Genomic DNA, 15,388 nt, shown 5'->3' on the forward strand with positions numbered 1-15,388 from the left:
GTTGCAGTAAGCAAAAACGGAAAAAAAAACAATATGATATAATATGGAGCTGTTTAAATAAACTTATATTCAGGCACTGTGAAATATCCCAGGTGGGTGATTAGTTAAATGGGCATTTAAGGTTTAAAACCTTTAGCTAAAAATACTTGTACCACTGTGTGTATCTGAAATGTCCCACTTTGGAAAATACAGTGGAAACACATTGAATAACCCAGTACCACAGTCTCACAAGCTTCTTGAAGTTCAGGTCAACAGATGCAGGTTACAGGTTAAGTTCCTAAATTGTGAAAAGTTAATGGGAAAAAAATGGTAAAATGTGTGCTTTTTCTAGGGAGGAGGGGTGGGGACAGGACATTAGAGAAATAAATAATTACAGCCAGAACAATATTATGTTTTGAGGCCATATTTGAGAGTTTAATCGAGTCATATTCCTTTTCATTAACAGAAACACATTATTAAAAAAAATCTAAAAAAAAAAAAAAAGCAATGAATGCAGATTATTCAGTAGAGGGCACAAGGGGTGACTGAATGGTTTGATGATTAAAATGATGTGATTCACACGTCATGTCACCAGATCTCAACCTAGTTAAACATCTAGGCTATGGGAGATTTTGGACTGACTGTTAAACAGCCCTCTCCAATCATCAAAACAACAGATGAGGGAATATCATATGGAATAAATGGTATTTTGTGATGTTTTCCCTTTAATTACCAGTAATTACCACCAACCTGTAGTTCCTTAAAAGTTACCTGTAATCATCCCAAGTTTCTTTGTGTTGATTGTTTTTTAAACATGAAGTACATCAGGAAATAGTTTTAAGGATTCAAGCATTCAAGAAAGATTCAAGGATCATTTATTTGCCAAGTATAGAAATACAAAGAATTTGACTTGGTTCAGCTTTCGAAACACACAAAGACATTTATATTCAATAAATAATCTAACAAACATATAATAACATAACATAGAAAATGTTACACTGGGTAGGTTCAATAAAAAAAATCTAACAAATAAATAAATAAATAAATAAAAATCTAACAAATAACATAAAACATAGTTAACATAGTAAAGCACTGTTATGATAACACTTGTGCTGGGTGTGTGGGTGTGGTTGTGGGGGTAAAGTGGCAGATGCAGGGGCAGATAGAAGCAGGTCTGCAGGCTGAAGGGGGAGTTAAGCTGAGAAATTAATGAGTTTTATGTCGGGGACAAAGTTTTAGGAATGAGATCTGTCAGATCCAAATATCTATTTTAATCTGGCTCAAAATAAGATCCACAAAATGACAGGCATAAATATTTTTGTTACAATCACTTTTTTCTTGACCACTCTGAGGCAGTAAAGAGTCACTGATGCCTCCATGAATATCTACGAAGAAGAAGAGGACCCACGCTCTCATCAATAAGCGACAAACATGGCCGTCTGTGGGCTGTTCCGCTCGCTGTCTTCTAACTTTTCTACAGTTTTGCCTTTACTTACTCGGTCGGCACCGCTTTCTCCGTTGCGACTGGCACCAGCGCCTTATTTTCGAAGAACATTAGCCTCTTCCAGCCGGGTTTCAGCAGGTATATCCCCCCTTGCCAGCGTGTTTTTGTGTTGCATGTTAGCTAAGATTTCCGGTGGCTAGTTAACGTTAGAGGGTAACATTAGCTAGAGAAAAGGACACGGAGTGTTGACGACGCTGCTGCATGTTTCTACTCTCTGTTTTACTGACCGGGGAATAAAATATACTTGAAACTCTTCTACTGGGAGGCTCTTTGTGTTCTGAGTCTGTTATATGTTATCTTGCAGCACTTAAATTCACAGACAAGCACGAATGGATTCGAGTAGAAGACGATGGAGTCGGGACTGTCGGCATCAGCAAGTTTGCACAAGTACGTTTCTTGAACCTGCACAGACACTTACACACACACGCATGTACACGCACAAGCACACGCAAAAGAATATGTGTTTGCTACTACCTTTGACCTTGCTTTCTGACACTTGCAGGAGGCTCTGGGAGATGTGGTTTACTGTGGACTGCCAGAGGTGGGAACACAGCTGGCTCAGCAAGGTACAGTGTGAAGAGCAAATATGAAAGAAATAATAAGAGAGGAAGTCTGTCTTGAAACAAGGTGCCCATATTACAGCAGCCAACAATGAGGTAAAAAAGGTAAAAGAAACAATGCAATTAAAAGCTAAATTACTTAGTTATTGTATATAATATAGCCTTTAATTGCATTGTTTCTTTTACCTTTTTTACCTCATTGTTGGCTGCTGTAAAACTTTAATTTTCCTTTGGGATTAATAAAGTATTGCTCTATATGAACACTGAAAGAGGTTTTCCTCACTGTAATCATTCCTCCTGTTCATACTGACTGTTAAAAGATCAAATTTCAATGTAAGTTGTGCACATGTTTTTCTGAATAAATTATTCTGCACTTTCGGCATTTTGAAGAAAGACCAACACACATTTCCCCTCAGACACAGTTATAATGCAAAACAATTGCTCAGCTATTTGCATTCATAGTAAAAATGCATTTGGTTGAAAAACCAAACTACTCAAGGGGCATGGTGATATCCCAACCACATGTGCATTAGCAAGGCTGTTACCCTTGCTAAGAGCCTTGTCAACAGGTTTTTAATCATTTCTTTCTGAAAATCATCAAAAGTACAGCAATATTTGCCTTGTTTCTTTTTATTTGTCATATATCTGACTTTGATTTAAATGCACTTGTTTCTAACCTCTACTACTACAGATGAGTTTGGAGCTCTGGAAAGTGTAAAGGCTGCCAGTGAGCTCTATTCCCCTTTGACTGGAGAAGTGGTGGAGGTCAATACGCTTCTGGCAGACAACCCTGGTCTGGTTAACAAATCCTGCTACAAAGATGGTAAGCACACCCATAAAAATACATAGCACACACAGTCCGCATAAATAATTTGGTTATTTCGAGAGGGCAATGGAAAGTGAAAGAAGTAAACAATACGATGGGTTTATGTGAGAGTTTGAACAGAAGTGGGCTTGCATAGGAATGCTCACTCAGCATTAAGTACAGTTCTCCATATTGTGTGTTGTTGTCGATAGATGAATATTAATGCTGAAAGTTGTAAAATAATAAAAACTATACACTATATTAACGAGCCTCTGGAGTCTTAAGATCATCTGTGCAGTCTGTACAATGACACTGGTCTTTGTTTACTGTCTTAAACTTTCTTACTGCAGTCATCTTGTGATCTAGCTTGGCTTGTTTCTTACTAAACCCAAAACATTACAGATACATTATTTGCCAGTACTTGCTCTAAAGGATTTGATATGATATTGACTGAAAAATAAATATATACATTGGTATACCATATAAACAGAGTTTCCTCCACCTGTTTGTGGTGTTTTAAATCATAGTAGTTCTCAGTAATGGGCTGTGTTTATAGGAAACTGCATCTGAGCTACATTATTTTTTGGACAGTAGATGGCAGTAGTGCAACTTAACATGGAAGCCACTGTATACTTATTAATTATGAATTAATCAAAGGATTAAGGGGATGAAGTAGGTTTTGTGTAATTAAAAGTAATATCTTGTACTGTAAGTGTGTGCCATCTTTACCTGCATGTTTTAGCCCATAGTCTATCACATGCACTTTACATTACTGCAAGCCATTTTCAGAGGCACACCAGTGTTTAACGTTTATTTGTTTTTTATTTTTTTACCTTCCAGACAGCCGCTGGTTTCCTTTTCATTTCCAAATATGAAAATCCACTTGTAGATAGATAATCCATCACACTAAACAATATTTACTTTTGCTGTCAGAATGACATTATCATTGCATGGGGATGCACTGCAGACCTTTCTAATCAGTTTCCACTCATAACAGCTTTACTGTGCATTGATAATGTAAGTTTGACAACAATTAAGGCAAGCACAATGTTAACTCTGATAGATGTCCTAAATTAAGCCGGTTTAAAATCTCTACAAGTTCATACTATAATGAAAAAAGGAAGCCAAATGCTGCCAGGAAAGTATTTTGGAAAATGGCGTCAGTGATGATAAAAATATGTGACTTGTGGTAAAAGGGATAAGCATGCAAACACACAGGTGTGGTCCTTGGCTCCCAGCTTAATCTAACTTTTAACCTATTCAATATAGGTTGGCTGATGAAGATGACCATCGCCAACCCTGCTGAGCTTGAGGCTCTGATGGATGAGGCAGCGTACGAGAGATACATCCGCTCCATTGAGGACTAACCTAATACTTTTTAATAAGTGCTATGCTCCCTCTCTCCTTTTCAAACACTACTGGTAAGCAGATGCATAAGATGTGTCTGCGTCAAGGTACCATGCTACACTTTGCATCCACCAATGGAGCTCCAGAGCTCCGTATTGCTGGCCTGTCAGTGTTGTAGAGCTGTGAACGTTAGGAATCCTTTATCTACTGTAAAAGACTGACTGTAGGGGACCTGTCAATCTGCATCAACTAAACATCCAATGTTGAGTTCTTGCAGCCTCAAGCCCCAAAACACAAGAGACTAAGACTCACAGTCAATAGAACAGTTTCCCATTATTTCAGTTCAATGGAAACTGTTCTAGGATACTGTTAGACTTTTAAAAAAGCACTTTGGTCTTTATGGTCTTATTAATAATGTTGGTCTGTACTGCATGTATGACGGCTACACTGTGGTCATGGGACCTGTAGAATAGAGAATAAACATCCTGACACATTGTATTTTCTTTGTCATTTTTTATTTCCCAAAGTTTAGATATTAGATATTATAAATGTGGGTAATATTTTAAAAAATTACAGCTCGTGTCAACATTTCGGTAAAAGTGATAGCATAAGATTGCTGGTATTACACAGGTATTAAAGAGGTTAATGCTTGACACCTGTCAGGTCATCACATAATATAAATGCTATTTGCATATTTTATCATTTGTATAACTTAAGATAAATACAAAGTAAACTGCTTCAGACAACCATCTGTTAAATCCATTTGATCCACAAACACACACACATTCCAGCCCAAATTAGAACCCATTACAAAAATGTTTACAAAAGGGTTTCCCCATAACCAAAATTCAAGACAAGATTGGAACATGATACCACCTCCCACTTGAAGTCTTTTGATACACATGACTAAATCTCAGTTTATTTAAGGCTGTTTACAAAAGTAAACTGTAGTATTTATGTGTACGTATTTTGCTTAACTTGAACCCATGTTTTTCACCTGGACTATAATAACATTGCTCAATACCTGAGATTATACAGAATACTCATCAATAAAATGTTCTTAACATTTCGCAACCCTCTTGCAAATTTTGTCTAAAGGAAAACTAATTTGCCTCTACGTCTACAGTTTATAGCTAGTAACTGTCTGTCCTCTAATAACCTGTAACCTTTCTGTTTTGATCCCTGGATCACCTGAGTGATGTAACCGCCCCACCAGGTACTATAGAGAACCTGTCCTTGGCAGTTGGAGTTCGCCTCGCCCTGCCCCGTGGCGCAGGAGGTCGAGGGAGTCCCTCCATTCTGCGATAATCACTCTCCAGCCTCTCCTTTCTCTGGGTTCCCTCATACATTACACTGGCAGTAAAGTCTCTCTCATTGAGGAAAGCAATGGTCTCATCCCTCTTGCGGCTCACATATCCCTTCAACACAGCATTGTAGGGATTTGAGGCAGCATCTGCATCCGGATCTTCTAGCTGGTGTTTGAATTCCATACGGGTGATAACAGGCAGAAGGAACTGCTTGCCTGCCGTCACCACACCCCCAGTGCTGTGCGATAACCCCAGGGCCTCAGAGACTAGGCGTGGGGGCAGAGGCACCAAGTCACAGCCTGTGCGCTTGTCCACATACTGTCCAAACTCTTTCCGCACCAGAGCCACATCTTGCAGAGACTGACTCCTCCTCACCTCCAGGTCTGTTACTATTCGCTCAGGATAGGTCTGGCCAAACACCACACCTGAACAGTGACAATACCAAGGACAGGAGATTTTTATGTCAAGGTGTGAATTATACATTTCAGGTAGCATGATTCAAAACAGTAGTTGTTTTTGTGTTTAACTCATGAAAAAAGAAAAACAATAATAATAAGCTTAACAGTTCACTTCATCGCCTAATGACGAGTAATTCCTCACCTGCACGTCGAAGCATGGATGCAGGACATTTCCAGGGTTTGTGAATTAGCTCATCGGGCAAATCTGCAAGTTCAGGACACCATTTCCTAACATAGCTGCCGCAGGGGTCACAGGTCATTGCTGCATCAACGGGATGCATTACGAAGTTCCAGTGATCCAGACCACACATGCCTCCATTCTGCCACATCATAGCATCTATGGCAACATCTGCATCCACCAGAGTGTCCTACAGGCACGTATAAATGTTGGATACTGTCAGTAAGGAGGCAGCCAACCTATTGTACATTCAAATAATTTGTGATGTTGAAAACAATATCTTTACAAGTTTATTTTGTGCCTGTGTGCATGCACATCTCACCTGGAACCAGCGGTAGCCTTCTTGCCAGGGCAAATGGAGATATGCGATGAGAAAAGACGCCACCACATGTCTCATGTAGTTGTTCATCCAGCCAGTCAGCCAAAGCTGCCTCATGGCTGCATCCACCAGAGGATAGCCTGTTCGACCTCGCTGCCAAGCCTTAAGGTGGCCATGATCACTGCTCCACCGTAGAGCCTGCAAACACCAGTAAATGAATAATGCTCTGTAATAAAACATAGGTCTTCATAGTGTCATATGGGCATTTAATTACTTTCTGTACTTTCATGTATAAAATTGAAGGTATATGTTAATGTGTAATCGGCATTTCTATAGCTCATTTCAACCTTGTATGGAGGCCTGAGAGATTCCCAGGGAAGGTCAGGAAACAGTGTTAACTGCCAGTAAGCCAAGTCTCTCCATGCCAGTTTGCGTTGAAATTTCGGTGGTCGGCAGCGTGCCCCTTTGGCATCCCACAATAACCAGCGAGGGCTGAGCTGACCAAAGTGAAGGTAGGGAGACAGACAGCTGGTATTTGGAGCATCCGCTCTGCCTGACTCTTTTTCATATCTATACACACCTAGAAAACAAGGGAAAAGTTATGGTACTGCTCGATCAATGCCACACTTCCTTCAAACACGTGTACAATGCGCATGCAAGGTGTCTCACCATCATGAAGAAAGGCCTCTAGCCGGGCGTGTGCTCCTTCTTCACTGAAATCCCACGACTTACGAATGTTAGCTGCCCAATCAATCTGAATGCCAAAATAAACACAAGAAAATATTGAGGAATGCATGCTCTAATCATTATTGTATTCTGGGCTGTAGCTAGGCTGCTGTGGTCACGAACCATTGTGCCATCTTTCCTGCGGGGCATGCGTGCCAGGCCTAACGTTTCCAAAGAGACCCCCAGAGGCCAGTGGGCAGGTGTAGGAAGAGATACAGGAGGATCCAGGGGAGCCCCTAACGCGGACCCTGTGTTCTGTCTACAGCAGGTCATGAAGTGGGACACTGAACCTATTCCTTCATCACAGAAGAGACAAAAACACCAAAATCAAATGATTATTTTGAATTTTAGCTTTGATGCTAAACATATCTCAAGCTGTGATATATGACACAAATACCTCAGAAAGATCAGTGAACCGAATTCAACTTGTTGTGACAAACCTCTGAGTCCAACTCCCTCCGTGCTGACAGAGTAAGGGTCTCTGAGACAGTAAGAGTGGAACATCTTGCATTCAACACCATCCTTCTGCAGAGCTGACACCACCATGTCATCCCTCTCTTTCAGCCAGGGCTCATAGAGTGCATTAGCCAGCACAGTTCTCGCCCCAGTGTCCTTTACCAGCTCTTTAAGGGTACGCAGAGAAGATCCAGCCTCATTCCCCTCTCCATTGGCCTTGAGAAAGACAAGATGGCTGCCAATGCGCTCCAGAGATGAACAGAAACAAGACAAGGCTTGGTGAAGCCAGTATTTACCTGTAAAAAGAAAAGATAGAGTGATTGCAAACAGTGATGCATTTTATTTTAAAGAAGAATGCCACCACTGGTTCCTCCATCAACTTACAAGCTCCCCCCATAGCCACAGTAATCCCAGGTCCCTCCTCCTCTTCAGGGCTCCAAATGAAGACAGGAATGATGGGTGCACCCACCTCCAATGAGCCACAGAGGGCAGGGTTGTCACAAAGTCGCAAGTCCCTGCGGAACCATAACAATACAGGTGCTGGCGCTGATGGAGAGCAGGGCAAACCTACAACCTGCTGGCTACCTCCTTTACGTCGCTGCCGCCTGTTCTTAGAGCGTTTTGATTTCTCTGATTGATTCAACTCTCCTGAATCCATCAACTGGTCACCTTCTCGAACCGTGTCTTGCTTGGAGAATGAGGCAGATTGTCTGGAGACACACACTGTCTGACTCATTCCTGGTGTCTCCTTATTGTATTTGTCAAAATGTGTGCTTTTCTGAAGCTCAGACTCTCGAGTGGTCTGTGTTGGGCTCACTTTGCCCCAGGGTCCAGTTTGTGGCAAGTTGGTGTTTTTTCTCCTGCCAGCTTCATCAACCACCTGGGTGTAACTATTTCCCTGAGAATTAGACACTGAGGTCAAATGAACAGAGCTACTCTGATTTGGTCTGTTCCCAGGTAGCTGAAGTCGGGACTCTTGGCTGGGGGTTGATGGCTGGTGATCTTGCATGTCAAGTAGAGAGAGGGTCAATGCCAGTTCCAGTTCATCCTCTTCAGTCTGCAATTTAATTAGAACCCATTATTATTGGTGTTAAAATAACTTGTTAGTCATTGGAGTAGAGATGGAAAATTTCATGTACAATGCAATTACTACCAGCACCTCTGATATCAGGCCGTGTTTCCCCGAAGGATTATGAGTCAAAACTACTGTGGTAAGAATCTTAAGCATAACAAAAGTATGCACTGTACCCTACTGTGAAATGACCAAACACCAGGTTGTTATTATGCAAAAATGTTTTGAGATTGCTTTGCATTATGGGACAGCTGAGGAATCCACCGTGCATGGTAGCTTGCTACTATCTGTGTATGTATGTGAATGGTGAATGAGAGGCTTTGGATAAAAGTGCTTTATAAATGCAGTCCATTTACAATCAATGTTGCTCTTGGAGATAATGATGAGCTAGCTAATGTTATGTTGTCTCTTCAACTTAGTTTTTTGATTAAAAACTGTATTACATTTGGTAAGATTATTTTTACAATAAGTAACGTCTGTGATATCTGGTCTCAAATTAAATATTAAAAAGTGTCAACTTTCAATTCATTCATGCACTTTTGATTTTAAAGGCCCAATACTAACTGCATATAACCCCCACAGGTGTTTTCACTTATTTGAGCTGATCTTGTCTCAGGAGTGATAATAGTTATATATTAGTACTTAGTATGTGTTTATGAGTTTAAAATCTCACATGTATTAATTACATATGATGCATATGTGTACATATGAAAAAGTGTATGAAAATTGTTTATTTGACTTTTGACTTGTATTCATTTTGTAAAGATATTGCATGTTGGTCATCTTTTGTGATTTCTATTACCCATTAACCATTTTTGTAAACAACTCAGTGTCATATATTGTTAAATAAAGGTACCTGTATAAGAACCACATTAAAAAAAAAGTACTACTGCAAATCCTTTACGTCCCCCTCCTTTGTTTTTCTTTTTTTTCCCTACAGTTGAATGTTTGAGCTTAACTGTGACGAATGATGTTTGTGCAAGTGGAAAGTGTCTCTGCACTAATTGAAAATCTGATTTTAAGGGGGCGGGCCTACAAGCATGATTTGTAATATTACGACTAGTTTGGAGCCAATCCTGGTCCAAAATCCAACTTACATAAGTGTGATATTGAAACTTGAAACCTCTAATGCACAGACACTAAGAAGTGACTTAGCAGTGAAGTAGGAGACTTCTGTGAACATTTGAAATGAAATATATTTGCATGTACATAGACTCATTTTAAGGATTTTAACATAATAATTACACTTCTTTGTGTGTGGAAAAACCACATCAGACACACAATATTGTTCCAAGCAGAGTATTTTTGTATGTCTTAACACATGCGTGGAAGGGATCTTTCACAGCTCATTGGGTAAACAATGCCACCAGTAGGCTGCTACTCCCAGCACAGGAGCTAACAAAACTTTACCTGACCAGACTCACAGCAGGGAGCCAAAGCAAAGTAAAATGGTGACAAGGTGACGACATTCCTGTATTTTGCACTGCGAGAGTCAGCTATTTCACTTAGTAAAGTTAGATTACACTTGTTAAATCTAACAAGTGTCCAGAAATGTTTCTCTGTTTCTGCTAACATTTACGTAAATTAACTAGATATTTGGTTGCCATAACAACTTGCAAGCTTAATTTGGCTCTCGTAGCTTTATAAAGCAGACCAATTTACTTAATATAACAAAATGTTGATGTTCTTAAACTTTTCTCTTACTGTATATACTAATTTATTTTTCCTGTACTCTTTCATAAGTTCTGTGACATTATAATCAAAGTATTTGCTAGCTTAGTTGCTGTACATCCAGTAAACTCTCACTAACCTTAGTGAAATATTCCCGGTAGATGGAGGTGAGGACGGAGTGCAGGGAGCTGTTGGCCGTGGACAGGGGCTGGATGAGGGACAGAAACTGTGAGCGGGTCTCCTGGTGCCCCAAGACAGACACACACATCGCAAAGAAGCCCTCTGGATCCTCTCGACCCACCAGCACTTCCCTCAACATCTTTCTCACTACAGCTTTGCTATCCTCGGCGCCGCCGACCACTGGAGAAGGCATCTTCAACCGGAAAGGTGACGATATCAATTCACACTTTATAAATACAGTAACACATATCTTAAAGCTCAGACTGCTCCACGTCCTGGGACCTACACCCTCAGTACTGGTTACCAAACAACAGCTGATTTTCAGTTACACAAGCCATGTGCCAGAGTTTTGTAACCTGCAAAGCTTAATGTTTGTAATGACTTAATATCACCGGTAGAGGGTGTACAAGTCTAATAAATAACAGCTATGCAGGGAGGATGGAGGAACCCATGGGTGCCACGCTGTTGTTTTACAGCATACGAGTAACAGTTTGGGAATCCCTGTTTACATCTCATTAATTTGTCATTTGGATAGAGATATATAGAGATAATAAATCATGTAGGAATGTCTGTTTTTGTCAAAGGTTTCCCTCTCTCTCTCTCTTCCTGCTGTTATCTTCTCATATACAGTAAGATAACACCAGATTTGGTAAATCAATGGAGCTCTCCTTGACCAAATCATTTCTATCAACAAAAATGCTTCATGAAAGGTGCCCCCACAAGCTATATCTGACCGAATAGAGATCCTCGGTTTCATCTGAGTTGCCTTCATCTTGGCAGGAATGTGGTCCTTTTCAAGTGCACCCTTTGACGTGAGGCTGAAAAACAAAGCCAGGAGACAGTGTACCAAGCAGTGAATTTTTAATCACGGACTGTATTCACGCCATAAAGGGGTTGCTAAGTAATTGATTTTTTTTAATGAGACCATGCATAAGCTTTTAAATGTGCGCAGCAGGGAACAATGATTTGTGACACTTGTGGACCAAACTCTAAAATGCCTCATGTAGTTGATAAGCACCATTTATAATAGTATTGTATTAACAGAAATAACTCAAAGTCTTATTTTTGTTCATGCTAAAAAATTCTCAAGTGTCTATCTAATATGTGACTCGGAGCTTCATGTGCAAGGACATACTGTACAGTGTCAATTATTTAGGCTTTTATCTGAGAAGTAGGCAGTGTGCATGGATGGAAGATGTGTTGAGAGCTGTGGTATGTGGAGAGAGCAAGACAGAAAGAGAGGGAGAGAAAGAAAGAGATTGAGAGAGAGAGAGAATCAATAGTGTTTAGACAGAGAAGTGGAGTCTAAGTGTGTGATCAATAGAGAGCAGAGAGGAGAGATTAGCTGCTTTTCTCTCTCAAACTAACACTGACAAATTGGTGAATTGGTGTATCGGCCCTTGGGCTAAACGGATTGACCTGCTGTTTCCATGTTCTACCGTGTACTGTCAATAAAGATCTGTGTTCATTGTGGCTCTCAATGAAGAGAGTGAACGAAACGCCGGAAGAGAGAAAAAGGGGAGAGGAAGGAAGGAAGGGAAATGGAGAAGTAAAAAAAGAAAGGGGGCAAAACAAAGTGCAGCTCAGGTGCCTGCGTTGTCTCGATCCTCACAAAATGTCCACACCTCTGTCTCATTAACACATACGCGCACTCACATGTGCATCCTCGTGCACACTGTTATAAAACCATAATAACGTCTCCAGGAAAATTAATGGAAAGACAGATTAAAAACTAAGTGAGGAGAAACGGGCCACTGGTGTAGCTATTTGCAACTCATAAATCATTCTGACACACCCACGCGCATATAGACACATGCATAGACACACACACACACATACACACACACACACACACACACACACACACACACACACACACGTACTGTAATTAACCACAGGCTATTTACTCTCTCCTGCTGTAAATTAGACATGCAGACACAGTTATTACATTAGGGGGATCTGCCATGCAGAATACTAACAGGAGGAGGAGGGGACACTCGTGCACACAACAACCCGCTCATACAAACATAAACACAGGCGCACACACACATACACGTACACAAGAAAGCGGGTATGGAAGAATCATAGACTGACGGGAGTGAAAATGAAGCTGCAGCGCAGAGAATAGGGGCCCCCAGCTCTTTGTTCCCTGCTGCATTTCATTATCTGAAACGCCAGCCAACACACACGACACACACACACACACACACACACACACTCATACAAACGCACCTCCCCCTTCCCTAAAGCTGTCTGCCTCCACTCCACGCACACAGCACAAAAAGAGAGGAAAATAGAGATACTGCGTCAGTGCCATTCACTGGCATCTGGACTCGGTCATGACAAGCATGTCTGCATGGTCATCCTGAGCAGATCAAATCGGTCCAGAAGCCACTCTGAGTTGAACAGTTCCCTCTCACCTGTGCTGGCAGAAAGCACTTGCCCATAAATTCTATTTTAGCAGAACAATAGTAGATGAGGACTTGATTAAAGCAAGTATCGATACTCTGTCTAAGGTAGCTTGTCTCCATTTAGTTCATCTGAAGTTTTTTTTTTTCCAACAGGCAGTTCACCTCCCTCTGTTTGTGTGTGTGTCCTCTGGTTCCCCCTACCTCCCTCACCCCTCTCTGTCCCTCTGTTTTCCCACGGTGATCGATAGCTCATTACAATCATTGACTGCGGCTCATCAGCACCTGTTAAGATCTAGAGAGACAGAGAGAAGGTGCGTGTGCGTATGAGAGTCTGTGCTGTGAGATGAAAGCCTATTGATAAATAGAAAAGATTGGTCTGGAATGTGTCAGAGGTGATGTCTGACATTTGACTGGTTATTTTTTGATTCACATTCACTGCTTGTGGGTGTCTAGTTTGTCACCGCTTTATGGTCTGTGGTCTTGGGGAACATCTTATTATGCAACTCACGTGGGTACCATGGTTTGTTGCTATGGTGATTGCCAAGGGAGCCAGAGTATTATAGGTGTTTATCCTAGACAGGAGCAAGGCTACTCACCGTTTATCAGGACACCTTTAAATTTACCACACGGTTTGGACCACACATTAAGATCAACACAGTCGCAGAGGGACAAAGGGAAAACACAGAATTTAACACAGTCAAGTGTGGATGTGATTTAGGTGATTTACTGGATAGATTATTCATATTCCTGGAAGAAAAACCTTGTCCAAACACTCAGTTGTTGGTTTAATGCGTCACTGCGGGGTTTGTTTTGGAGAGGACAGGCAGCGAATAGAAAGAAGCAAACAGAGAAGAAGAGAGACTCTGAGAGACTATTAAAATCTACAAATCATGGTTAAAGGCAAGGAGAAATGTGTTCAAAAAAGACACAAAATAAAAGAGACAATAGTGAGACCTCAAGAAGTCTCCCATGGATTCATTCACAGGATGTGGTCCAAGAAAGGAGGAAAATTGGCATAAGAGTGTGAACTTTTAAGGAAAAGGGTATATAAATAGAATGAATACAAAGGAAGACTGAAAAGAGAAGAAGTCTCTCAGCCCATGCATAAATTACACACACCATTTACATATTCATTATGTTTTGTGTACTAATGAGAGTATTTGCTTAATAGCTCCACCACCACTGGCAGCTTTTGTTTGACTCAAGAGATTTTAAAGAGGAGAGAAAAAAAGAAAAACAAGGGAGCAAGGGTCATCTTAGTAAAGTGGGCGAGGTCAATGGTACACAATCGATGTGACTGATAATCGGATCAATTGTATTACTGTATGGTGCGTGTTTGAACAAGTACAACCTGCGCCAAGCTCTTAGAGAGATGTGAAATGAAGCACACGTGATGGGGGGTTGGCAAAAGTTAATTAAAACAACAGAAGCTTTCTCCAAACTCAGGGCTCTCTTCGTCTTTCTCCTCTTGTCTCGGTGGAATAAGTAACTGCCGCAGTAATTACCTACAGGGCAGTCAGTCAGAGCATTCCTTCAGGTGCCAAAAAAGTCTCCCAAATGACAACAAAGACCGACGATTTGCAGCGTTCATTTAAGAAATGAAAAGTTGTATATGCATCAATGTACCAGTGTTGTTTATGTACGTACATGCAGCATTTCAAACATACAGAGAGGGTAAATGATTCAGAAAGTGGATGAATGAAATGAGGGGAAGAGAGAGGGATGGAGATGTAGAAACAGGGGGAAGGGCAACGAAGGGATGAGCTACAAATGAGAGCGATGGCGGTGGCAGGTTGGCACAGTGCCATCCAGTCAGGACTTGAGCGGGGGCGGGCATGGGCATGGGCGAAGGGGCGAGGAGAATAAGAACGAAAGAGGAAGAGAAACAGACCTCCATACTGCTACCCGATGCCACCTTGGCACAGGCACAACGGGGCGAAACGAACGAGAACGGCCAGCGAAAAGGAAGACATAGAAAATATCATATCAGGATAGCAGAGCATAGAAGTGAGTAAGATGCCAGCAGACAGAGGATGACTCAGATGTAGATGGATAAAGAAAAGCATAGAAGGATGTTGAAGAGGGAAATGGAGGATATTGGGAAATTGTAAGGTATAACTGATGACGATTGATCTAACGAAAAAAAATGCTGGCGGAAAAACCTGCATTCTATCCATCTTCTGATTTTTCATTCTCTCTATGCCAGCTACTGCGTGCCAGCCAGTGGGCACCATGCCAGCCTGTGGTCCTGGCATACCCGAAGCGATCAAAGCGGTCGGCGGAGAACTGTCCTATTCAAAGACAAGGGGACTCACCTCTGAGGATTTGCCGCTAATCAACGTTTGTTTGCTTGGACAAAGTCAAGAAGAGGTGCCCTGGCAACGGTTGCCAGCGATTCTGTGATGGCATCTTTGC

The 15,388-nt window shown here is 41.3% G+C and overlaps 2 protein-coding genes across 2 annotated transcripts; one reads left to right on the forward strand and one right to left on the reverse strand.

Moving 5' to 3' along the window:
* Positions 1 to 1,366: 1,366 nt before the first annotated feature.
* Positions 1,367 to 4,693, forward strand: LOC122985286 (glycine cleavage system H protein, mitochondrial-like). The gene is made up of 5 exons (XM_044355819.1): positions 1,367 to 1,561; positions 1,788 to 1,870; positions 1,986 to 2,049; positions 2,735 to 2,866; positions 4,118 to 4,693. The coding sequence occupies exons 1-5, from the start codon at positions 1,411 to 1,413 to the stop codon at positions 4,213 to 4,215; spliced, it is 528 nt and encodes a 175-aa protein (XP_044211754.1). The 5' UTR covers positions 1,367 to 1,410; the 3' UTR covers positions 4,216 to 4,693.
* Positions 4,238 to 15,157, reverse strand: si:ch1073-390k14.1 (deoxyribodipyrimidine photo-lyase). Its single transcript, XM_044355814.1, has 9 exons — positions 10,522 to 15,157; positions 8,024 to 8,696; positions 7,624 to 7,935; positions 7,307 to 7,479; positions 7,127 to 7,211; positions 6,805 to 7,037; positions 6,461 to 6,655; positions 6,103 to 6,328; positions 4,238 to 5,927 (listed from the first exon to the last, which is right to left on the reverse strand). Exons 1-9 carry the CDS (start codon positions 10,753 to 10,755, stop codon positions 5,383 to 5,385), a joined length of 2,676 nt encoding a protein of 891 aa, XP_044211749.1. The 5' UTR covers positions 10,756 to 15,157; the 3' UTR covers positions 4,238 to 5,382.
* Positions 15,158 to 15,388: the final 231 nt, after the last annotated feature.

Source organism: Thunnus albacares, chromosome 7, assembly GCF_914725855.1.
Source record: "Thunnus albacares chromosome 7, fThuAlb1.1, whole genome shotgun sequence".
NCBI lineage: Eukaryota > Metazoa > Chordata > Actinopteri > Scombriformes > Scombridae > Thunnus > Thunnus albacares.

Excerpts from the sequence above, each read along its gene's own strand:
- LOC122985286 (XM_044355819.1), top strand. The coding sequence starts at position 1,411 with ATGGCCGTCTGTGGGCTGTTCCGCTCGCTGTCTTCTAACTTTTCTACA. Across the intron at positions 2,050-2,734 it reads AACACAGCTGGCTCAGCAAG|ATGAGTTTGGAGCTCTGGAA; the intron begins GTACAGTGTGAA and ends CTACTACTACAG. Across the intron at positions 2,867-4,117 it reads CAAATCCTGCTACAAAGATG|GTTGGCTGATGAAGATGACC; the intron begins GTAAGCACACCC and ends TATTCAATATAG.
- si:ch1073-390k14.1 (XM_044355814.1), bottom strand. The coding sequence starts at position 10,755 with ATGCCTTCTCCAGTGGTCGGCGGCGCCGAGGATAGCAAAGCTGTAGTG. Across the intron at positions 7,212-7,306 it reads GCAGGAAAGATGGCACAATG|ATTGATTGGGCAGCTAACAT; the intron begins GTTCGTGACCAC and ends TTTGGCATTCAG. Across the intron at positions 6,329-6,460 it reads AAGGCTACCGCTGGTTCCAG|GACACTCTGGTGGATGCAGA; the intron begins GTGAGATGTGCA and ends ACGTGCCTGTAG.